At 44.2% G+C, this 26539-nt stretch overlaps 1 protein-coding gene across 4 annotated transcripts in view; it reads left to right on the top strand.

Moving 5' to 3' along the window:
* LOC126162980 (nuclear distribution protein nudE-like 1-A) overlaps positions 1-26539 on the top strand; it is a 174423-nt gene that overhangs the window by 67924 nt on the left and 79960 nt on the right. For all 4 annotated transcript variants that reach the window (XM_049919832.1, XM_049919833.1, XM_049919834.1 and 1 more), the window contains exon 4: positions 15300-15436. In XM_049919832.1, coding sequence (XP_049775789.1) covers positions 15300-15436 — 137 coding nt within the window. The remainder of the gene's footprint in view (positions 1-15299; positions 15437-26539) is intronic.

Below are 26539 nucleotides of genomic sequence, written 5' to 3' on the forward strand. Positions count from 1 at the left end.
TTCTTGTTTGCCCCCATTGCCACTGTTGAGCATCGTTTTTGCCACGGAATCTGCAATTCCCTGTTCTTCCAGGTCCCCTCAGTGGAGAACTGTACCTTGGTGGTCACCCGAGACTGGTGAGGCAATTAAAGATAGCAGGTGGACCTTCCGACGTCATAAGCAGCACCCATCATTGGAATTTATCGTGAATCTCTTGCCCAACGTAAAGTCCCCAGCGACTGGAAAAAATCGCAGGTGACGCCTGTATATAAGAAGGGTAGAAGGACGGATCCTCAAAATTACTGACCAATATCCTTAACATCAGTTTGTTGCAGGATTCTCGAACATATTCTCAGTTTGAATATAATGAGTTTCCTTGAGACAGAGAAGTTGCTGTCCATGCATCAGCACGGCTTTAGAAAGCGTCACTCCTGCAAAACGCAACTTCCCCTTTTTTCACATGGTATCTTGGGAACCATGGATGAAGGGTATCAGACGGATGCCATATTCCTTGACTTCCGGAAAGCGTTTGACTCGGTGCCCCACTGCAGACTCCTAACTAAGGTACGAGCATATGGGATTGGTTCCCAAGTATGTGAGTGGCTCGAAGACTTCTTAAGTAATAGAACCCAGTATGTTGTCCTCGATTGTGAGTGTTCATCGGAGGTGAGGGTAACATCTGGAGTGCCCCAGGGAAGTGTGGTAGGTCCGCTGTTGTTTTCTATCTACATAAATGGTCTTTTGAATAGGTTGTATAGCAATGCACGGCTGTTTGCTGATGATGCTGTGGTGTACGGGAAGGTGTCGTCGTTGAGTGACTGTAGGAGGATACAAGATGACTTGGACAGGGTTTGTGATTCGTGTAAAGAATAGCAGCTAACTCTAAATATAGATAAATGTAAATTAATGCAGATGAATAGGAAAAAGAATCCTGTAATGTTTGAATGCTACATTAGTAGTGTAGCGCTTGACACAGTCACGTCAATTAAATATTTGGGCGTAACATTGCAGGGCGCTATGAAGTGGGACAAGCATGTAATGGCAGTTGTGGGGAAGGCGGATAGTCGTCTTTGGTTCATTGGTAGAATTTTGGGAAGATGTGATTCATCTGTAAAGGAGACCGCTTATAAAACACTAATACGACCTATTCTTGAGTACTGCTTGAGCGTTTGGGATCCCTACCAGGTCAGATTGAGGGAGGACATAGAAGCAATTCAGAGGCGGGCTGCTAGATTTGTTACTGATAGGTTTGATCATCACGCGAGTTACGGAAATGCTTCAGGAACTCGGGTGTGAGTCTCTAGAGGAAAGGAGGCGTTCTTTTCGTGAATCGCTACTGAGGAAATTTAGAGAACCAGCATTTGAGGCTGATTGCAGTACAATTATACTGCCGCCAACTTACATTTCGCGGAAAGACCACTAAGATAAGAGAGATTTGGGTTTGTACAGAGGGCATAAGGGCAGTCATTTTTCCCTTGTTCTGTTTGGAAGTGGAACAGGGAGAGAAGAAGCTAGTTGTGGTACGAGGTACCCTCCGCCACGCACCGTATGGTGAATTGCGGAGTATGTATGTAGAGGTAGAACACCTCATCTGCCTCCTTATTTGCCGAAGCAAGCAGGAGTGCTGGGAAAGGTATGTCTCCACCATTGGCCTCAGTACCTCTCCATCGCAGGTTTGGGCCAAGATCAGGTGACTCTATGGCTATTGGACCCCCGTCAGCATACCTGGGCTTTCCCTGAATGGAGCAGTCTGTACTGACTCCCGACACAATTGCAAAGCTCCTAGTGGAGCATTATGCTCAGAGTTCCGCTTCTATGAATTACCTGCTGGCCTTCTGCTCCCTGAAAGAGTGGTTGGAACATTGGAGTCTTTCATTCCACAAGTGCCACCCTGAATCGTACAGTGCTCCATTCAGTGAGTGGGAATTCCAAAGTGCCGTATCCGCTTGTCATGATACAGCTCCCGGACCCGATCACATCCACTATCAGATGCTCAAACACCTCTCAGTGAACTGCCAGCCATGCCTCCGAGACCTTTTCAACCGTATCTGGTTCGAGGGTGAGTACCCCCCTCAATGGCGGAAAAGCATTATCATACCAGTGTTGAAGCCTGGCAAGAATCCACTGGGGGTGCACAGCTACCGCTCCCATTAGCCTCACCAACGTTCTGTGCTAGTTGCTCAAATGCACAATGAGCTGGAGGTTGCATTGGTTACTTGAGTCTTGGGGCCTCCTGGCTCTGTCTCGGGGTAGGTTCTGTAAAGGCCGCTCTGCCACCGATAATCTGGTTTGCCTGGAGTCTGCCATCCGTAAGGCATTTGCCCATCTTCAGCATCTGGTTGACGTCTTTTTTGACATGCGGAAGGCGTACGATACCACATGGCAACATCGCATCCTCACCACGCTTCGCGGGTGGGGTCTTAGGGGCCCGCTCCTGATTTTTATTCAAAATTTTCTATCAGTTCGTTCCTTCCATGTGCAAGTTGGTTCCTCTCATAGTTCCTCCCGAGTCCAGTAGATTGGGGTACTGCAAGGCTCTGTCTTGAGTGTATGCCTCTTTTTAGCTGCTATCAATGGGCTAGCTGCAGCTGTGGGAACGTCTGTATTGGCTTCTTTGTATACTCATGACTTTTGCCTGTACTATAGCTCCACAGGCATTGTGGTTGCTGAACGGCAGCTACAGTGTGCTGTCCACAGGGCGCAGTCTTGGGCCGTCACGCACAGCTTCCAGTTCTTGGCTGCTGAGACCTGCGTCATGCATTTCTGCCGGCGTTGCTCTGTTCAACCTGAGCCACAGCTTTATCTCGACGGCGAACCTCTTGCTGTGGTGGAGAAGCACCGTTTTTTTGGGCTTGCTTTTGGATACCCGGTTGATGTAGCTCCCTCATATTCGGCAGCTTAAACAAACATGCTGGCGCCGTCTTAACGCTCTTCGTTGCTTGAGTCACACCAGCTGGGGTGCCTATCGGTCTACCCTTCTATGACTGTATCAGGCGTTGATTCAGCCCTGTTGCGATTACGGGAGCCTGGCTTATGGTTCGGCCTCACCTTCCATGTTGCGGTTGTTTGACCCCATACTTCACTGCGGGATCTGACTCTCAACTGGAGCTTCCCGCACAAGCCCTGTAAACAGCATACTTGTGGAGGCTGGTGTCCCTCCATTGCGGATCCGGCACCTACGTTTACTGGCTGCTTATGCTGTACATGTTTGTAGCTTACCTGGACATCCAAATTACCGTCTCCTGTTTCCCAACTCGGTCATTGATCTTCCAGAATGGCGGCCCCTGTCAAGGCGTAAGATGGCGGTTCGCATCCGGGCTCTTCTCTCTGGGCTTGAGTTTTTCCCTCTCTCACCTCTTTTCCGGGCTCATATACGTATACTCCCGTGGTGTGTGCCCTGCCCATGCCTTCGGCTGGATTTGGCACAGGGCCCGGACTCAGTCCCACCTGAGGCCGTCCGCTGCCACTGTCTTTCCGTCCTTGCTGTGTTTCATGGCTCTGACGTGGCCTATACCGATGGTTCATTGGTTGCTGGTCACATTGGTTATGCTATTACTCTTGGGGATCATTCAGAACAATGCTCATTGCCGACTGGCTGCAGTGGTTTCACTGCAGAGCTTATCGCCATCTCTTGCACCCTAGAGTATATCTGCTCCTGCTCAGGTGAGTCCTTCATTATCTGTAGTGACTCCATGAGTGGTTTACAAGCTATTGACCAGTGTTTGCTTCGCTCTCGTCTGGTGATAGCTATCCAGGAGTCCCTCCATACTCTTGCCCATTGCGGCCGCTCTGTGGTCTTTGTTTGGACCCCGTGTCATTTCGGCATCCCGGGTAAGGAGCGTATTGACATGCTGGCCAAACAGGCTGTCGTTTCACGGGCCTTGGAGTGTGATCTACAGTCAGTTTTGCGGCAGAAGGTCCTTGGCACCTGGGGTGATAAATGGCGCACTGTGCCTTCACCCAACAAACTTCGGGTCTTGAAGGAGACTACAGGTGTGTGGCGCTCCTTGCGAGCCTCCTGCAAGGACTCAGTTGTTCTATGCTGGCTACGCATTGTCCACACCTGGCTGACGCATGGTCATCTCTTGTGCCCTGAGGACCTTCCTCTGTGTCACTGTGGATCAGTGTTGACTGTGGTCCATATCTTGTTGGCCTACTGCAGTCCATATCTTGTTGGCCTGTTCGCCTTTAACTGCGCTCAGGCAGGCTTGTGCTGCCTGATATGCTCCCTGCACTTTTAATGGATGACGCTGCAATGACAGACTTAGTTTTGAGTTTTATTCGTGTAGGGGGCTTTTATCACTTGATCTAAGGGTTTGACCTTTTTTTTTTGTGTTGAGTCTGAAATTTGGCCTACGGTTTTAGATTGGGTTTTTTAGTGTGTATCTTGGTGGTTGGCTTTTCCTTTTTTGTTTCCATTGTCGGCCAACCACTGTCACACTCTGTATGCTTTTAATTCCTTTTGTCTGTGTCTTTCTTGTTCTGTGTCATCCCTTGTCATTTCCGTTGCTTGTTTTTTTTATCCCTTTTGAGTGCTTCATGGTCATGGAAAAAGGGACCGATGACCTTTGCAGTCTGGTCCCTTCAACCCCCCCACAAACCAACCTTTCTTCCTGTTGTATTAACTGCAGTAGTGACCATGCTGCCTCCTTGAGATGTCCTGTGTATCTCGGTGAGTGGACTGTCTAGGAGATCAGGGTAAAGGAGAAAGTGCCTTACCCTGTCACTCACAAGTTATTGCCTAGTCGCAAATCGTGCTTTCTACCATCTGGCACTTACAGTGCTATTCTTGCTACATCTTGCTCCATGAAGGACACGGCCACGCAGACATGCAACCTCAAATTCGGCACCGTGGTTGTAAAATCACCCATTGTCATGATAGCATCGCTGTCTCCTCCTCTAGCTGTGCAACAAGCCACCAAACTTTTGCCTCACGCTGCTAAGTCACCTGCTATACAACTGGCAGGGTGGAAAGGACAGAAGGAATACTCACATGAAGACATCCTAAGTCCCTCCAGCCAAGACACATCTGAGTCTTCTGCTGTCAACCGGAAAGGCCCCAAGAAGTCAAATAAAGGTAAATTGTCTTCTCCTTTGCGGGATTGTATATCTTCTTCGACAGTGTCGCCACGTGATACACTTGACCGGCCGACCTCCGTGTTGCCGGTGCGCACTGATAATCGTTTTTATGCTCTGGACTCTGTAGACCAGCAGAAGGAGGAAGTTGACACATCTTTGGATCTCATGGAGCAGGATCCTCCAGCTTCTGCGTCCTGTAGGCATGAGTCTTTGAAGGCTGGCACTCGGCAGCTGCCAAGGTGATTTTGTACGGATGCTGATGACCATGCAGTTGAGCATCCCACAAAGCAAACATCATGGGAAAGACCTTGGAGCAAATGGTCAGCTGCCACCTTGTCTGGATCTCAATATATTATATACTGTGTGGGAGCTAGATCATGCTCTCACTTCATCCAGATGCTCTGCCCCAGGGCTGGACGATTTTCACATTCATAGGTCGCAGCACTTTTCTCTCATGGGCAAGCACTTTCTCCTTCATATGTACAACTGCATGTGAGTAGAGGGCACATTTCCCAGACACCACCATGAACCCACTGTCACACCTGTACCTAAGCTCGGTAAGGACAAACATCTTCCTTCTAGCTACTGACCTATTTCTCTCATCAGCTGTGTGTGTAAGGTGATAGAATGTATGATTCATGCCCAGGTGGTATCGTGACACAAGTATCGCAATTAACTAGCCACTGCAGTTGACCATCTTGTCACTTTGTCCACCCATGTCATGAATGGTCTTCTGTGAAAATTCCAGACTGTGGCTGTGGTTTTTGATTTGGAGAAAGCATATGACACATGCTGGATGACTGGTATCATTCATACACTCTACATGTGGGGCTTCTGTGACCGTATGCCCAGTTTCCTTCAGGAATTTTTAAAAGATCGAGCTTTCAAGGTACGTGTGGTTTCTGCCTTGCCCGACACCTTTATCCGGGAAAACGATGTGCCTCAGGTGCCACTCTGAGCTTCATCATCTTTGTTATTACCATTAACCCTATAATGGACTGTCTCCCACAAGGCATCTCTGGCTCCCTTTTCATTGACAATTTGTCATCTATTGCAGTTGTCCATGGACTTGTCTCATTGAGCGGCATCTTCAGCGATGTCTTGATCATCTTTACTCATGGAGTGTCAGCAATGTCATTCATTTTTCCATGACAAAACCCGTTCTATGAATTTCTGGCAGCACAATTGGTTTCTTCCACCACCTTTGTATCTTGGACCTGTTGCTCTTCAAATCGTTGAAACTATGAAATTCCTGTCAGTCATGTTTGTTAGGAAACTTCTTGCTGCTCTCATGAGTCTTACCTGGCAGCCCGCTGTACGCGGTCCCTCAGTGTCCTACGTGTCTTTAGTGGTAATTCCAGGGGAGCAGATTGAATCAACCTCCTCCGTTTGTACTGGTCCCTTGTCCGTTCGAAACTAGACTATGGGTGTTTCGTTTATGCATCTGCATGTCCGTCCATCTTGCGCTGTCTCAACACCATCCACTTTTGTGGTATCCGTTTGGCCACTGGCGCCATTTACACTAGCCCGGTTGAAAGTCTGTATGCAGAAGCTGATGAACTACTGCTGTCCTACCGCTGTGACTTTCTCCTCAGCACATAGGCATGTCATTTGTCTGCCAAGTGCGACCACCAATCATATGCCTCCTCCTTCAACAACTTTAATTGCCAGTATAGGGCGCATACCTCTTCTCTGTTACCTCCTGGAGTTCGCTTTCGACTCTTGCTTTGGGAGCTTAACTTCACGCTACCTGCCACTTTCCCGATAGGTGTGAACACCTCACTACCTTGGCTTCGTGCAGCGGCCCATGTTCACCATGGCCTTCATTTGCTTCCTAAGGACACTACTCCAGCCTTCGTCTGTCGCCTTCAGTTTCACAACCTTCGCATGGAACTTCGTGATAGTACCTTTGTGTTTACTGATAGCTCTCGGACTAATCATGACTGTGCCTTTGTCTTTGGCATTGATGCTTTTCAGTATTGGCTTCAGGAACACTGCTAAGTATTTACAGCAGAGCTCTTCACCCTCTGTCAGGCCACACATTACACCCGGTGACACAGGCTTTCAATTGCTTCATCTGTTCCGACCCTGTGTGCCCTTCAAAGCCTCTGTTTGCTTACACAGTTCATCCCTTGGTGCAACGTTTTCAGGAAAGCTGTCATTTGCTCACACTTGTTGGAGGCACTGTGATGTTTATGTGGGTTCTTGGACACATTGGTCTGACAGGAAACGAGGCGACTGATGCTGCTGCCTAGGCTGCAGTCCTCGTACCTCAGCCCACTACTTCTTACATTTCCTCCGATGATTTCTGTGTTGCTGTCTGTCAGCAGGTGGTGTCACTTTGGCATCACCACTGGTCCTCCCTTCATGGGAACAAGCTCTGGGTTATTAAGCCTTTCCCAGTGGCTTGGATGATCTCTTCTCGACCCTCTCACTGTGAGGAGATCATTTTAGGTTGCATATCAGGCACTGTCTTTTTAGCCATCGCCATTTATTAAGTAATGCGCTCACACTACTTTCTGCACATTGCCCTCAACCTTTGACGGTCCACCATTTGCTAGCAGAAAGCCCTTTTTTAATCACTTACAGTCTCATTTGTGTTTGCCATCTGAGTTATCAGTTGTTGTAGCAAATGATGCGCCGGCTGTCGACCACATTTTAGTTTTTATCCGTCATAGCAATAACAATTTTCAATTCCCATTCTACAAAGAGATTCCTTCAGTTTACCAAAGAGCTGGTAATCACGCTGTCTCAGACCAGGCCTATAGGTTGGGTGTTTCAATCTAGTTCACCCATGATTCTTTGTGGGCATCCGTCAACATTCTCAAATCTACCTAGCGCAAACTTATTTCAGCTTCTATTGTCTCAATATTCTGTACAAACTCGCTTCTCCTACTCCGACTCTGATTGACACATCATTCACTGTTAAGCATTTGTCAGCCAAAAACAGATTGTGAGCAAACTGAACATTGCCAGAGGTGTGTATTGCACTTAGTCTGTCACTGCGCAGGAGGTCCCAATTATTGGTGTGCCCAATTTCACCAGAGACGTTGTTGCCTCATGTCTGATGCACTATGACCATTCCCATACATCTTCTTCAGGCTTTTGTGAATGTTTTTCACTGCCTCATTCTCATAGAAGTGGAAATTCATAATAGCATGTTGCTTAGGCCAGTGGTTCTCGAACTTTTTTCCATTGTGCGCTCTTCTGAAACATTAATTATTTACACCCTTACACCCCCCACCCCCCCTTTCGGCTTACCTTCCTCAGCACTTCGTATTCTTGGCATGAAAACAGTTCACAATATCTATTTACTTCTGTGTAATTATTGAAAATATCAGTTAAAACAATAACAACAACAGTAGTATTAGTAGTAGTAGTAGTAGTAGTGACAAGTGTGTTTCATTTGAGCACTTGAGAGTATTGTGTATAATGTGATGCAAGATGACAAATATAACTTTTTTACAAATAACTATGGAATTGAGCAAATCTAAGTACTTACTATATATTGTTTTACAAATTGATTCATAGATTCGTTAGTTAAAATTTAACGCTTTCTGTCTGTAATGTTTTTAATTCATTTGAAAGTTGTGGTGTGTGAAAAATCATGACGTGTAAATATCAATAGAACAATATTCAACATTTAAATGCTGGTTTTAGTACTGTTATATTCAAACTGATCATCCAAAAAGGGAAGTGAACAAGAGTGAAAATATAAACGGTTCAAAATTCAGAAGTTTTTACATTCGCACATTTAGTGTGCTGTGTGTGCTTCTTTATAAGAGGAAAGTGGATCCAGTCTTGGTTGGATTTGTAAAACAGCAACTCACAGGTCCCTTTCCAGCTGCATTTGAGACTGATGTTTCATCCTGATTAATTGCCAGTAAGTTTTGTGAAGGGTAATAACACGTTGTTGCTCTCCTTGCTAAATTGGGATTTTTATTTTGTCTGTGCCCAAAAATTTGCAGGAGACTGAGATTTAAATTTATTTCAAAGTGTTCCATCACTTGTGAGTTAAGAGTTATATTAGCTCCTCCTGCTGTAATGTTGAAAAGTCGTCTGTTATGATCATATTAAATGGATTGTGGATCCAGTCATACTCAGGTGAAAGTTCTGGAAATTTATTCCCAAATTGTTGATGAAGATTTTTGAGATGTACTACCCCAATTCTATTACGTTTATTATCATCCAACTCATTTTCCTCCATGACACCATTCAGACAAGAAAACATTTCACAGTTATCCTTCTTCATCTCTCTAAGTTTTCTGTTAAACACAAGCAATTTCTTGCTTAGAATAATGATATTACTATTTCGGCCTTTAAGTGATATGTTAAGATTAGTCAATTTCTCCAAAAAAGATAGCCATGTAGCACAACATTAAAAGCAACTTTTCATCCAGAAACTGAGCTGCTTGTAATGGGTTGCTGTTCAGTTGGAAAAGACGAAGTTCAACCTTCAACTCCACAATGCAATGAACTTCACCACGAGACAACCAACATATCTCCAAGTGTAGTAGAAGTGAATCACAAGTGGAACCTATCTCCTGGCAAAGAATGGAAAATAACCTAATGTGTAAAGCTCACACTTTCACCAAATTTATAGCACTGACAGGATCGTTTTAACACTTTGTTGACTTCCAGTTGAACTATTTTAGAAGCCAATGTCTCCCTGTGTACTATGCAGTGTGTGAATTCACAGAAGGAGAAACAGCAAACACTCTGGTCATGAACTCCTTTTTAGTTCCAGTAAATGGTGCCACCTGATCGGTACATACACCAACACAAATTGTCCGTGACATTGTTGTCAACAAAGAAGGAATTCATTCACAAGAAGCTGGAAAGATTTCCGATATCAGTTCTGTCATCGAGTTGCAGAGCAAATTTTGGGCTGTCAGAGAGACACAGTATCAATTTATTTTTCATGTCAGTGGTATTGACTTCAAACTTCCCAAACCTTTCTCTTTGCTTGATTTTGCGCATTTTGCCGGCTGCAGGAGGATCTAATTTTTCACCAATAATGTGTAGGGATTTGAATTTTGCAACTATGTAGAATACCTTTATGGATGCTATTAAGATTTTCTTCTTTGATGAATCTGAAATATCTTTTAGTTGTTCCCTATGACACTTAAAAAATTTGATGGGTTTACTTACATAGTCTGGACATTTTGCCTGCAGGTGTGTCTTTAGTTTCATAGACTTCAAGCTATCGTTAGCTAAAATCTCCAAACAAAATTGATCATTCCTTGTTATTGGAAAGAATTCTGCTAAATCCTAAAGTGAGATAATCAGCTTGATACTTATGGTTTTGCATTTAGAGCTAACAGAATAGAGGAAGTTGTGAAAGAAGAGTGCACTTTGATTAAATTCGAATCTCTTTTTCTAATTAGAACTATGTGCTTTTGAAAAAGAAGACACATTCATTGAATCACTTCCATGGCTCTCTTATTACCACTGTGAATTGGCCACTTATCTATGGGAAGGGCGGAACTTGTATCACTTTATTTTAAGTTGTCCATCTCTGTACATGTAAAATATCCCCTGTTAGTCCCATCTGGTACATGTCCCACACACTTGAGTAATATTCTAGAACTGGTCACATGAGTGTTTTGTAAGCAGTCTTCTTTGTAGATTGATTGCTCTTTCCTAGTATTCTACCAATAAACTGAATATCTATGCAGCTTCTTTCAGATATTACTTCATTATAGATAACTGCATCTGCAAAAAGCGTGATTTTGCTATTGGTATTGTCAGCAAGGTCTTTAATATACAACATGAACAGTAAAGGTCCCAACAGATTTTCCTGGGGCACTCCCAGAATTACTCATACATCTGATGATGACTTTCCATCCAAGATAACGTGTTGCGTCCTCCCTACCAAAAAGTCCTCAATCTAGTCACAAATTTCACTTGATACTCCATATGATCATACATTCGACAATAAGCGTAGGTGTAATACTAAGTCAAATGCCTTTCGGAAATCGAGAAGCACAGCGTCTATCTAATTGCCTTGATCCAAAACTTTCACTATGTTATGTGAAAAAAGGGCGAGTTGGGTTTCCAATGGTCGATGTTTTCAAAATCCGTGCTAGTTGACATTGAGGAAGTCATTCTATTCAAGCTACCTCATTATGTTTGAGCTCAGAATATGTTCTAAGATTCTACAATAAATTGAGGTCCTGGCTACTGGACGGTAGTTTTGTGGATCACTACCCTTCTTGTAAGGGTGTGACCTGTGACTTTTTTGAAGAATTGGGCATGGTTTTTTGTTCGAGGAGTCTATGATAGATTATAGTTAGGAGAGGGGCTAACTCAGCCGCAAATTCAGTACAGAATCTGACAGAGATTCCATCAGTTTGCCTAGTTATAGCTCCATGCTTTGTTTTGCACATATTATGCAGTAGTCTCTGCTTCTTTAGAAGTTTATTTACAGTGACTACCGTGGAAGGTCGCTTCCGTCATGAACTGGTTCTTCTCAGTACATACCAATGAAGAGCTTGGTCAACTGTTCTTGAGCCACAATTATTCTACATGTTCATCTCCAGCACTAAATGTGATAGGTTACTACTGCTTCTTTACCAAGTTCCCGTTACGTGTTTTAGGTACCCTTCTTACTGTATTAATCATTCTTGCCACAACTGTGTCATACTCACTGATATCAGTTGCAATGTAGACATCCTCAAAGAGGTCGGGTCTGTTTGTTGCCATTATATCCGTCCTTAGTCATGTTCCGGACTATCGGTTGTACTTAGTTGTCAGAGAAGGCATTTAGTAATGTTTTGCAGGATGCTTTGTGACACTACTAACAAAATGGTAATTATCCCACTTGAGTGATTGGGAAACTTAAGTACTGATGAGCTGAGATTTTCTTGGAAGTTTTTGCTTACATCAGGGATTGAGACTGGTGACTGATAGAGAATCAACTACAATTTTGTGCTCACCCCTGATGCTGAGTTTTGCCTAAACAATCATGTACGCAGTCTTAAATTCTATTTCTGTGAATTGGAATTTCTTGTCTACTACAGAAAATACACCACCTCCACTCCCCATTAGCCAATCCTTTCGATAAACGCCTTGAATTTTCTCGAAAATCTCATTGCCATCAATTTCATCTTTTAATCCACTTTCTATACTTAGTATTAGGTGAGCTTCAGTGCTTTTTAGGACGACTTCAAACTCTTGACACTTTTTTGTGAATACTTCAGCAATTAATCACTGGAATTTTAGTACTCTCAACTGTGTGTGTGTGTGTGTGTGTGTGTGTGTGTGTGTGTGTGTGTGTGTGTGTTTATGTGTTTGTTTGTTTGTTTGTTTGTTTGTTTGGGGAGGGAGCTGGCATTTCTTTGGATCTTACACTGATACTGCAATGCTTCTTACAGCTGTCGTTATGTGGACAGGTCTTAACCCTGTGGTGCAAGTCTAGGAAATCGCAGAATCTTCGCACTCTCTGGTTCAAACCTTCCACTTGACTCAGAACCAGGTGACCACAATGAGTTCTGGGAATAATGATGCATATTATGAGCTTCATTGAAATGCCATGAGCAAAGCTGGTATTCTCAGCCTTCTCTGCCAGTAGCTGGAATGAGCAAAGTATGACATCGGAGCCCAGATGACAGTCATCATTTGTCCTAATGTACACCACAGTCTGCAGGTTGTTGCACCCTGTTGGGTCAGTGTCTTCCTGAATAGCCTGTTCAACATGATGAATGATGTCCCCTGGCATAAACACAGATGCACATGGTGTTCCTTCCCATTCTTTGCTGACATTTCCCTAAGGAGTACCAATATTCACCACTCATTTCAACTGCCAATGGTTAATTAATTCCTACCCATTTATATTTGCCTCCCTTGATACACAGGACCATCATGTTTTTCAATAGGAGAAGTGAATCCCACTGTTTCAGTGTAAGACAACCCCTCAAACTTGTTGGGGAGGAGTCTGGGTTTAACATCCTGTTTATCCCTTGAGCCTGTTTCACCTGTTCAGGGCACCTACACTTACAATTGACATGCCACTCTCAGTCAAGTGAAAGACTACTGATAAATCCTGTACTTTCCGTAGAGAGAACAGTATCTACAGGATCAGTAACCCTCCCAACACACCCATTCACAGCATCTTCCTATTGCTTGATGGTTGTCAGCAGTCAAGGCAGTTTCCAGCTCTTTATGAATAGCAACTAACTCATCACATACCCGAGACCAGCATATATGGTGAAGCTGCACTGTCACTGACTCAGTATTTTGCAGAACAGTATACAAGTAACTCAAAACCAAGTTTTCTGATTCTCGAGTAATTTATGGCTTTTATATTCTAGAAGTGAAGCGATTAACAACCAAAATGATACATATTATGCCAGCAGTAGACACGTATCCTTATTCGTTTCTGAAAGTTCTCGACAATGTACCTTTTATTTTATGAAAGTATACAATGAAATTCGGGAATGATAGGTTTTGTACAAGGATGTTGGCTAAAAGTTCCTAAAAAGCACGAATTAATTTTGTGATCGATGATATGGTAAGAGTTTTTCACAGAAATAGCAAATGTTCAAAAATACACAGGATATCAAGATGCAAGTGAGTGTTCACACAATTGATAAAAGACACAGAAAGGAAAAATATTAGAATTTATTATTTTGAATCAAACCTAGCTACCACAAGTGGCCTCTCATAAAGGAAAATTTGGAAGTTGGCATATATATGTAACTAAATCTATGAACTGAACTGCATGGATTTTTTACTAAGCTGATATTGCGACACCTCCTACACTTGCTTGCCAAAGATGAACACAACAGCATTAGTGTACCACCATCAAAAATTTGAAAAATCACAAAGCATCAACAAAGCATGTCTTCAGCTTGTGATGGCTAACATTACACAAATACAACTTTCACTTATTCTGCTTTGCAACTCTTGCACCAGCAATCACATCCATGAGAGAGAAAGACAAGTAGCAGACCTATCTCTTGCATCCACCCATCATACCCTCTTTGTGTTGTGTCTCAAGTATATTCTGCTCTGTTCTATTGGATGAGGGGCCACATATGAATGAACTTCATTTCTGAAGAATGTTTAGATGCAGCTAATGCCATAACATGCCACAGTATTCACTAATCCTTTTCAAATTATTTATACTTTTCAGTGCTGTGTTGTTTAATCTGTACATTGAGAAAGCGATAAAGAAAAATTGGAGAAGCAATTAAAATTCAAGAAGAAGAAATAAAATATTTGAAATTTCCTGTTGACATTGTAATTTTGCCAGAGACAGCCAGCGACTTGAAATAGCAGTTGAATGGAGTAGACACGGTCGTCAAAGGAGGATATAAGATGAACATCAACAAAACCAAAACAAGGATAATGGAAGTCAAATTAAATCAAGAGGTGCTGAGGGATTTAGATTAGGAAAAGTGAGACTAAAAGTAGTGAATGAGTTTTGCCGTTTGCGCTGTAAAATAACTAGTGATGACCAAAGTAGAGAGGACATAAAATATAGACTAGCAGTGTCAAGAAAAGTGTTTCTCAAGAAGAGAAAGTAATTTCTGAAGGTATTTGCCTGGAATGTTGCCTTGTATGGAAGTGAGATTTGGATGGTAAAAAGTTGGGACAAGAAGAGAATAGAAATTTTTGAAAACTACTGTTACAGAAAGATGCTGAAGATTAGAGTGGTAGGTCATGGAACCAATGAGATAGTATGGAATGAAACTGGGGAGAAAAGAAATTTGTGGCATAACTTAACTAAAAGAAGAGATTAGTGGACAGGACACATTCTGAGACAGCAAGGAATCATCAGTAATACAGTAAGCAGGTTGGAGGCAAGTGTGGGGAATTAAAGTTGTAGAGGATGATAAAGAAATTAATACAGTAAGCAGGTTCAAATGGATGTGGGTTGCACAGGATAGAGCAACGAAGCTGTGCCAAACTAGTCTTCAGGCCGAAGATCAAGAAACTACATTTGATTTTTCACATTATGACTCATTTGCACGTGGAAAATGTTCCATTTAATGACATCTAATTCTTTTATGCCCATTGTTTAATCTCCCTCTCCAAGATGAAACAAGCTTTTGTCTGTTGCTTCCAAGTAAATACTTGTTCAAAAATTGAGTACATTGTTTTGTGTCTTACTATGATTTTCTATGTCAACTGGCATACAGTATGTTTCTAGTTTTGATTGTGATACACGTGAAGGTGTAATTTTATGTTCTTCCAGTTTTAATATTATGTCTATCAGTACTCAACTTCTGCCACAGGATCGAATAGATCAGTTACAGAGGCAGTGTGATTCCAAGGATACACAACTCTCAAAATTGGAAGCACACAAGCAAGAGCTGATGAAGAGGACAAGAGAACTGGAACAAAGGAATGATGATCTTGAAAGAGCTTTGAGGTAAGAGATGTTTTACATCCATTATTTATAGTTTATATGCTTGTAATTTTGCCACCCAACATTCCCTTTCATAAAGGTTCTTCTTTTATTTGTTTCAACGTAATGGTCAGTGAGTAGTAAATTACATTCATCCAAAATATGCTTAACATGTGAATAGGCATCTTGTTCTGTTCTCATGATTGTTGGGGATGCTAGAGCAAGGGGGAGAGGGCAATTCATATTCTTGAGGGGGGGGGGGGGAACCTTGTTTCACAAAGCGACTAGCATCCAGTGCACGTTAGTCTGTCAATTATTCATATGACTTTGAAACGCATCCCTGTCGGTTTTTGAACACATTCTAAGTTGATTTCTGAATGCTTGCATAGTGTACATGATGTCTCTGTCAGGGGGGGAGAAGGGTGAAGACAGGTGAGAAGTGGTAGCAAGGAACAGGGGCCACAGAAAGAGAACAGTGTCTGACAGTTCCATCATTGGCACAAACAATAGGTTTGCCTTTCTACTGCAGGCAACTAAGGAAGAGGCCTCAAGTAGATGGAAGTGTAGTCAGCACTCAACAGACTTTCACTAGGAAACCGTTTCAAAAAAAGTAGAAAGTAGGAGGAAATTTCTGTTGTTAGGTAGTAGCCATGGAAGAGATGTGGTCCAGATCTTGCAGTAAAAATTAGGTGACAGGTACCAGGTCACAAGTATTTTCAAGCCAAGTGATAAGAGGATGTAGGATCATTGTGCAAGGGATTTACAAAGCAGGGTCATGTTGTGGTAGTGGGTGGAGCAGGAATCAGTATTGATAGGAATCAGGGCTACAATATTGAGTATGACATGATAAAAATAGCATCTACAATGAACCATACAAATGTTGGCTTGGTTCCTGCTTTCATGTAGTATGATCGGCCCCAATTGAACAGCTCTGTCGGGGATTAATATGGAGCTAGATCAGCTGCTTCGGGCAGCTACTTTGTCAGGCATGGGTTTGGTTCCTGTTGATGGTATTGGTAGGTGGGAGTCCACAAAACATGGCCTGCGTCTCAATAGGAAATGGAAAAGTAAACTGGCTGGGATGATAGCAAACTCTTTGGGGTGGGGGAGGGGGGGGGCACTGAAACTTATGGGAGTACTTCTTGTTTAGGCTAATATCAGTGTTTAGTCATCCAAAATTGATTGAAATTAAGCTTAATGAGAAGCTCAGACAGGCAGGTTCTAGAGATGTTAAAATATCACAAGATTCTTATAATATTACTGTGAAAAATAATGTTAAAATTATTTAATTTGATGGATAAAAAAATCTACTCATGAAGTGGTGGCAGAAAACACACATAAAAGACTGGTGTGATTGTCAAGCTTTCAGAGCCAGTGGCTCCTCCTTCAGACAGCAGGGTCTAAGGGCAAGGAAGAAGGGTGAAGGAAAAGGACTAGAGAGGTCTAGGAAAAGGGGTAGATTTTGGGATAGTTGCTCAGAACCGCAGGTCAGGGGAGACTTACTGTGTGGGATGAGAAGGAAAGACTTCACACATCTTGCTGCCATTGGGCTCTTTGTTTATGAAAAATTGATGAAAAAGAAATTAATGTGAAGGTTTGTACAGACTAGAGCCTTAAAAATAACCACATTGTGCAGAGTGATGCCGTAACTTAGTGGTTAAGATGTGTGGCTTATGTACAAAAGGTTGTGGGTTTGAACTCCGTCACATGCTTCAGACTTTTTTTATTTTTAAATCTTTATCAAAATGTTTTATTTTTATTTACTTCATTGTTTTATATGTAATGTTTTTTTTTTTAATTTCTAATCTGTCATGTGATCTTAGTCATCATATTACCTTTTCTATTTGCTATAATTTTTGTCCTTGTCATTATTGTTTCTCTGAAATCTTTGTGCATTTAATTTAATTATTTTAATGTGGCCAATCAAGATGATAATAACAATTCCATATTATCATTTTATATTTTCATCCACATCATAATTTTCATTATTTCTGTTCCTCATTTTGCTTGAATTTAATTTTATTTACAATGCCTTATTTCATTGAAATCTTCATCTGTGTTATTTTGTGTGTAGTGCAGCAAGAACTTGGGTTTTAAATATTTGTATGATGATTATTTTTAAAAATTACCTCTTGTAACGAAAAACATATTCTTGACACGGTTGCACAGCCAGTATAAATAGATTATTGCATCATTTGTTTTTTTAATTCAGCTGACAGATCATCATTTTCAAATGCTACAGCTAGCTATTCCCGGCCATGCATTGCTGTGGCTCAGTCTGATAAAAAAAAGAAAAGAGAAAGCACACATTTATATTATTATTATTATTATTATTATTATTATTATTATTATTATCATCATCATCTTGATTGGCCACATTGGACCGCTTGAGTCATTCCATGTTCACTTTCTTTTTGAAGATTGGACTACTTGCTTCTTGCACTCAGCCCAGTACTTTTTCATTCGTTCCAAACGCAATTTTCTTAACTTGTCTGAATCTCTACCAATCTTCTGTGCGTCATTTCTGCTGGAAATTTATGATTCATAAGGAGAGTGTTCTCTGCATCAATAATTATGAGACCGACTGCTTCAAGATCTTGCTGAATTTCTTTGACTCACTGTCCTCCTGTCTTCTTTCTGAGCCTTCTCATCACTAATTGTTTTAAAATTCAGTTGTAAGGCAGTCGTAAGACATGAAAGAAATAAGAGATTCTTTTCTTCTGCATTGTGCTGGTGATTGGGTCAGTCTCACAATAGACAGTTTTACTACGGAGGATTCTCCAGACTCCATCAACCTGGTATTTTTTATTGATGCATGTTCTGATAATTCTTCGTTCAGTCTTGAGGAGTTGATCCGTTGTTCTTCATTTTTCATTTGGAACAGAGTTTCACAAGTGCAAGTTGCTTCTAGGAGAGTTAGTTTTGTAATTTATTATATGTTGACCAGGTTAGAAATAGTGCCTATTTCATTTTGTTGGTTCTATTTATCCATGTTGCTTTCTCGCTCAAGTTGTGCAAAATAATTTCTCCAAGATATTTAAATTGTTGAACTATGTTAATTGCTTGGTCGTTTATGAAGATTTTATCTATGCAAAGAGGTTTCATAGGCATGATTTCAGTTTCCTCAGAGGATATTAGTAATCCTATTTTTTTGAAGCAATTTTCTGGAGACTTGTGATCTGAGCATGAACTTCTAACATGTCAAGGGCTAAGAGAGCCAAATCGTCAGCAAACCCAAGGCAGTACTCTCTTATTGCTGGTTTCCACCAATTTTGATTTTACATGGGTTTTATTTTTGCCAGATGGTCATGATGTAGTAGAGGACCACATTGAAAAGCAGTCACATTTACAGTAAGACAATAGGTTCAAAGAATTTAATAACCACCACCTTGAGTGACACCAATCCTCATTAACTCACACTCATCTTTGTCTCAAAGCTGGAATTGAATTGCCTAATACTAAAAGAGGATAACTACTCAAAAATTGAAAATGCAGACTTTATTATGGAAATGATAGATTGCTTCTCAACATTAAGAGGAGATGTTAAATTGCAGACAGGTACAGAGTCTGCTGTACATATGAGCTTTTGTAAAACATCATCTTCTAACACACACACACACACACACACACACACACACACACACACACACACAAGCTATCTGCGTGATACAGGGAGGATGAGGTTGGGGTGAGGAGGGGAAAGGATAGCTGGGTAGGAGAGAGGGAGAGTGTAGTACTGGTTGTGGGAGCATGCAGGAGCATGGTAGGAACAGAATAATGCTGCTAAGTGCAATGGGGAGCTTTGAGGGGATTGGGTAGAGGGGAGGAGGGGGGAGAGCAGAAAAGGAGAGAAAGGTAAAAACAGGGGAGAGACTGGTGGGTGAGTGGGTGTGCAGTGCTGGAGTGGGAGCAGGGAATGGAATAGGTGGGGGAAAGAGAGAGACTGGCAAAGGTTGATGCCAGGGAGGTTACAAGAATATAGGATATATTGCAAGGAAAGTTCCCACCATTGTAATCCAGAAACTCTGGTGTGACAGGAAGGATCCAGGTGGTACAGGCTGTAAAGCAATCATTGAAATGAAGCAAGTGGTGCTGGGCAGCATTTTCACCTACTGGGTGGTCCAGCTGTCTCTTGGCCAAATTTTGTTGCTCTCCATTCATATGGACAGACAGCTTGCTGGTTTTCATTTTCACATAGAATTCAGCACAGTCATTGCAGATTAGTTCGTAGATCACATAACTGCTTTCACAGTTAAACCTGCCTCTGATAAGATGGGTGATCCTTGTGACCAGGCTGGAGTAGGTGGTGGTGGTGGTGGTGGTGTGGTGGTGTGGTGGGAGAATGTACAGGACAGATCTTGCATCTAGATCTATTACAGGCATATTAGCCATGAGGCAAGGGGTTGGGAGCAGGGGTGGAATAGGAATGGGCAAGGATATTGCATAGATTCAGTGGATGGCAGAATACCACCAGGAGGGGCAGGACAAGTAGTTGGTACGATACTCCTCATTTTAAGGCACAACGAGAGGTAATCGAAACCCTGACAGAGAATGTGATTCTGCTGCTGCAGTCCTGTGTGGTACTGAGTCACGAGGGGAATGCTCCTTTGTGCCTGGACAGTGGGATGTGGGAAGTGGTAGGTGACTCAAGAGAGAAGGCATGGGAGATCTGTTTCTGTACAAAGTTTATAGGATAATTTTGGGCCTGTGGAGGCCTCAGTGGGGCCTTTTGTATATTTGGAGAGGGAGTGCTTTTCACTGCAGATGCAGTAGTAGAGGTGGCTAGCCTGTACGGAATGTACTTCTTGGTACAGAATGAATGGCAGTTGTTGAAGTGGAGGTATTTCTGGTGGTTGATAAGTTTGATATGTACAGAGTTACTGATGTAACCATCTTAAGGTGGTAAACATCAAGGGAGGTGGCTTGTTGGATGAAGAGGACCAAGTGAAGTGAATGGGGGAAAAGGTGTTGAGATTCTGTAGGAATGTGGATAGGATATCTTCACCCTCAATCGAGATCACAAAGATGACCATCAACGAATCTGAACCAGGTGAAGGGTTTAGGATTCTCGGTGAAGGTAGATTAATCTAGATGACCCATGAAATGGTTGACAGAGGGCGGTGCCATACGAGTGCCATTGTTGTATCACAGATTTGTTTGTAGGTGATGCCTTCGAAGATGAAGTAATTGTGGGGTGCGGACATATTGGTCGTGGTGATCAGGAAGGAGTGTGTAGGTTTAGAATCAGTTGGGCATAGCAACAGGGCTATGGGCATTAGGGAGTTAGTGTAGAGACAGGTGCCATCAATAGTGATGAACAGGCCGCCATATGCTAAGAAACAGGTGGTGTGGAGATTTGGTGCATGAAGTGTTTGGTGTCTTTGATGTAGGAGCACAGGTTACGGGTAATAGCCTGAAGGTGTTGGTCCATGAGATCAGAGATTCCCTCAGTGAGGGCACTGTAACTGGCCAGAATGGGCTGCTCGTTAACAAAATTCTGGAATATCAATAGGGGATGATTAGGGGCAGTGGGGGGAGGAGTGAAGTCATGCAGGGTTCAACATTGGCTTTGAGTTGAGTTTAATTGGTAGGGTTGGTGGTAAGAAACTATGCCACTCCCCTCCCATTCTCTTCTGTTATTCTAGTATGCGCATCCTAACCTCATCTAATACAATCGCATCTGCTGTCCCTCCTCTTCATACATGTGTGTTCACTGCCTTGAAACCCACATTCTCATCTTATTATTTATTTTTGTCTATGATCTCATTGTGTTTTCACATCGATTTTGGTTCATTTTTTGCCTTTCACTATTGACCCTTCTCCCCCAGGTTCCATCCTTTTTCCCCTTACTTCATCAATTCTGTCTTTTTTGTGATTTTTTCTCCACTGTAGGTCTTTCTAACAAGGCTAGCATGATGATTGAAGGTAAGGCCTTTGGAAGGGACTGATATTTCTGTGGTAATAAGCTATTGGAGGAAAGGTTCATGACTGTTTTTTGGGTCCTTTTATGTTCTGGATTCTGTATGATGATGGGAGGCAGTTTCTTAGGGTGTCATAAATGTAGTAGATCTGTGAAGCAAGGTTTTTCAGCTATGAGGGGATTTGAGGGAGGTCTTTGAAGTTGTGGAAGTGGTGGATATTGGTAGCCCAAGGCGGGAGTTCGAAGTGAAGAGATTGGACAGTGTTTTAGGTAATGTGCTTGCTGCTCTAATTCCTGGAGGAAGAGAGCTTCATTGTGATACCTAGTATACAGGCATTTAGGATTGCAGAGCTGCAGGTTGCAGAGCAACCACTGTTCTGCATTCAACTGTGTGTGTGTGTGTGTGTGTGTGTGTGTGTGTGTGTGTTTTCTATTTAAGTTGAAGGCATTTTGGTCAAAAGCTCACATGTTTAGCAGTCTTTCTGTTGTGTCTGTCTGCGACTGAACTTCTCCTGTATTTGGTGAGCAGCAATCTATACTCATAATATTGTAGTTATTCAATCCTGAACTTTATATTTTGCGTAAGTGTTCTTCTATCCTGCAACACAGTGCTGTTTTCTTTGGTTAGTGTTCTCTATTGCATTACTTTACTCAATATCCACCCTTTTATTTCTCTTCTTTTCTGTGTTTTACCTGAACTGCCCTGTTCTGACTTGTGATCCACACTGTATCAGCCATCTTGTCTGTGAACAACACACAGCTACATGACTACGCTGATTGTTGGTGCAGCATCTCAAGCCCGACATTACTGCCACTGACATAATTAATCTTAGACCTTCAAATTGCTCATCTTCCTGCCTCACTCTCGATAATTATCGCCTGTTTTTGCTGTACATTCATGTGTCGCACAAACTTGTTGAACCTCAATCTACCGACCACCCATTTCCCTAACCCCACTCCCCTCCCATTCTCTTCTGTTATTCTAGTATGCGCATCCTAACCTCATCTAATACAATCGCATCTGCTGTCCCTCCCCTTCATACATGTGTGTTCACTGCCCTGAAACCCACATTCTCATCTCATTATTTATTTTTGTCTATGATCTCATTGTGTTTTCACATCGATTTTGGTTCATTTTTTGCCTTTCACTATTGTCCTTCTCCCCCAGGTTCCACCCTTTTTCCCCATACTTCATCAGTTCTGTCTTTTCTGTGATTTTTCCCCCCACGTATATTTACATAGTTTGTGTTTTTACATGCTTTTTATCCTCCATCAAGGATCCTTTCTCCTTACATCTGCACCAGTACAGGAAATTTTCCTTGTCCGTATCCAAAACCCAGTCCCACATACTGTTCCTGCATGGCTCGTGAATCCCCCCCCCCCTCCCCCCCCCTGGTCTTAACATCAAATTACCCATGTCTGACTGCAACCTCTCATTTCACAATGACTTCCATCTGTTCAGATTCTGCCAGTGCACAGTCCTAATCAGCCTAATTTTGCAAAATCGTGTAAATCAGGCCCAAACTTCCTTGCAGTACCTCTTCTCCATCCATAAAATTCTTCTACTCTGTAATTCCAAATTCCTCTCTCCCATCTCACACACTGAAATTCTTGCCGCCCCCCCCCCCCCCCCCCAAGGAACTAGAGCAGTACACACAATGCCACCTCAAGAAATAGTCCAACCTGTTTACCTCTTGCTTCTGCCTTGGACCCTTACGACCAACAAACCTGCTACATTTACCACATCCTCAGAAATTCCCTCCCACCACCATACAGAGTTTTGAATCCAAACACACGAAATACAGTCGTGCCCCTTTCCTCCTAAAACCTTAGTCCCACAGAACTATCAGTTCTTTCCGAAGGTCTTGCCTTTCCATGCCATCATGCTAGACTTGTTAAAGCCCGTCTCTCCTTTTTCCAGATACCTACATTCGAAACATTTTCTCACCACCAACCCTACCAACCAGACTCAACCAAAAACCAATGTTGAACTCTGCCTGACTCAATCCACTCCTCCCATCGAACCGTGATCCACCCCTTTGCTCTCATATCATCCCCTATTAACATTGAGAATTTTTAATGACAAATCTTGCTTGACCATCAGTCCACAAAGCATTCAGCATCTGCCGAAAGAACCTGCATCCACCACCTAAGCACCTAAGCAGGTTATCGGGGACACTATATCCCCTCCCCCCCCTCTCTCTCCCCCCCCTCTCCCCCTCCCTCCCCCTCACTACCTCTCTCTCTCTCTCTCTCTCTCTCCCCTCACCACCTCCCTCCCTCTCTCCTCTCACCACCTCTCTCTCTCTCCCCTCACCACCTCTCTCCTCTCACCACCTCTCTCCCTCTCTCCCCTCACCACCTCTCTCCTCTCACCACCTCTCTCCCTCTCTCCCCTCACCACCTCTCTCCCTCACCACCTCTCTCCCTCTCTCCCCTCACCACCTCCCTCCCTCTCTCCCCTCACCACCTCCCTCCCTCTCTCCCCTCACCACCTCCCTCCCTCTCTCCCCTCACAACCTCTCTCCCTCTCTCCCCTCACCACCTCTCTCCCTCTCTCCCCTCACCACCTCTCTCCCCCTCACCACCTCTCTCCCCTCACCACCTCTCTCCCCTCACCACCTCTCTCCCCTCACCACCTCTCTCCCCTCACCACCTCTCTCCCTCTCTCCCCTCACCACCTCTCTCCCTCTCTCCCCTCACCACCTCTCTCCCTCTCTCCCCTCACCACCTCTCTCCCTCTCTCCCCTCACCACCTCTCTCCCTCTCTCCCCTCACCACCTCTCTCCCTCTCTCCCCTCACCACCTCTCTCCCTCTCTCCCCTCACCACCTCTCTCCCTCTCTCCCCTCACCACCTCTCTCCCTCTCTCCCCTCACCACCTCTCTCCCTCTCTCCCCTCACCACCTCTCTCCCTCTCTCCCCTCACCACCTCTCTCCCTCTCTCCCCTCACCACCTCTCTCCCTCTCTCCCCTCACCACCTCTCTCCCTCTCTCCCCTCACCACCTCTCTCCCTCTCTCCCCTCACCACCTCTCTCCCCTCACCACCTCTCTCCCCTCACCACCTCTCTCCCCTCACCACCTCTCTCCCCTCACCACCTCTCTCCCCTCACCACCTCTCTCCCCTCACCACCTCTCTCCCCTCACCACCTCTCTCCCCTCACCACCTCTCTCCCCTCACCACCTCTCTCCCCTCACCACCTCTCTCCCCTCACCACCTCTCTCCCCTCACCACCTCTCTCCCCTCACCACCTCTCTCCCCTCACCACCTCTCCCCCCTCACCACCTCTCCCCCCTCACCACCTCTCCCCCCTCACCACCTCCCTCCCTCTCTCCCCTCACCACCTCCCTCCGTCCCTCCCCCGCGCCACCTCCCTCCGTCCCTCCCCCGCGCCACCTCCCTCCGTCCCTCCCCCGCGCCACCTCCCTCCGTCCCTCCCCCGCGCCACCTCCATCCCTCACCCACGCCACCTCCGTCCCGCCCCCTCTCCCCCCCACTGCCAGCCACTCCCTCCATCCACCTGCCACTCTCCACCTTCTCCACCTGCCACTCTCCACCTTCTCCACCTGCCACCCCCACCCTCTCCCTCTCCACCTCTCTCTCCTCACCCTTTCCTCCCTCTTCCCCCTCCGTCTTCCCATCCATCTCCCCCTCTACCCCTATCTGTGCCCCCCTCCCTCCCTCCATCTCCCCCCACTCTATCTCCTCCTCCCCCCCCACTGTATCTCCTCCCCCCTCCCTCCCCTATCATTGCCTGTACTCCTACCTTTTACATGCTTCCTAACATCAATAAACCCAACCACCTAGGATTCCCCATTGTGGCTCATTACAGTGCTCCCACCAAGTGTATCTCTGCTGTCATGGACCAACCCCTTCAAGTTATTACCCATAGCCTACCCTCCTACATCAAAGACACCAACCATTTCTTGCACTGACTCTCATTTGATGTCACCTCCTTGTGCACTAACATCCCTAATGCCCATGAGCTTGCTACTAGGCCCTAGTGATTCCAACCCTACAACCTCCTTCCTGGTCATCATGACCAATATCCTCACCCACTATTACTTCATCTTTTAAGGCATCTCCTACAGACAAGTCTGTGGTATATCAATGACATTCGTATGGCACCATCATATGCCAACTCATTCGTGGGTCATCTAGAGGAATCTTTTCCTCATTGCCCAGAATCCCGAACCCCTCATCTAGTTCAGACTCATTGATGACATATTCGATATGTGTCGAGGGTGAGGTCATCCTACCCTCATTCCTCCAAGCATCTGGTCCTCCTCAACCCAGCAAGCCATCTCCCTTGATGTTGACCTCCACCTTCAAGATGGCCACATCAGTAGCTCCATACCCATACCAACCACCAGCAATAACTCCACTTTGACACCTGCCACTCATTCAGTAGCAAGAAGTCCCTTCCATTCAGGCTAGCCACTCATGGCCAATACTAAAGGTATCCCTAATACCTACGGCTAGTAGCAAAGATCTCACTGGGTCCTTCACAGACAAATTATACTCCAAATGCTGTACAGAAACAGATCTCCCATGCCTTGTCTCTCCAGTCACCTATCACCTCCCACATTCCACTGTCTGGTCACAAAGGAGCACTCCCCTTGTGACTCGGTACCATACAGGACTGGAGCAGCTGAATCACATTCTCTGTTAGGGTTTTGACTACCTCTCATCATGCCCAGAAATGAGGAGTTTCCTACGAACTATTTGTCCTGCCCCTCCCACAGTGGTCGCCCACCGAACCTGCGCCATATTCATGTCCATCCCTGTTCACCAAGTGAGGTGGCACAGTGGTTAGCAAGCTGGACTCACATTTGAGAGGATGACAGTTCAAACCCGTGTCTGGCCATCCTTATTTAAGTATTCTGTGACTTCCCTAAATTGCTTCATGCAAATGCCAGGATGATTCCTTTGAAAGAGCAAGTCCAATTTCCTTCACCATTCTTCCCTAATCTGATGGGATCGATGACCTCACTGTTTAGTCCCCTCCTCCAAACCAAACAACGGACCATCCCTGCTCCACTCTATGCTCCCAACCCCTTGCCTATAGCTCATACCCTTGTAATAGACCTTAATGCAAGACTTGCCCATTCACCATCCTTCCACCACCTTCTCCAGTCCGGTCGCAAACATCGCCCACCCATGATAGGTTGGCTACCTGTGAAAGCATCCACATTATCTATAAACT

This window comes from Schistocerca cancellata, chromosome 2 (assembly GCF_023864275.1).
Source record: "Schistocerca cancellata isolate TAMUIC-IGC-003103 chromosome 2, iqSchCanc2.1, whole genome shotgun sequence".
Lineage (NCBI taxonomy): Eukaryota > Metazoa > Arthropoda > Insecta > Orthoptera > Acrididae > Schistocerca > Schistocerca cancellata.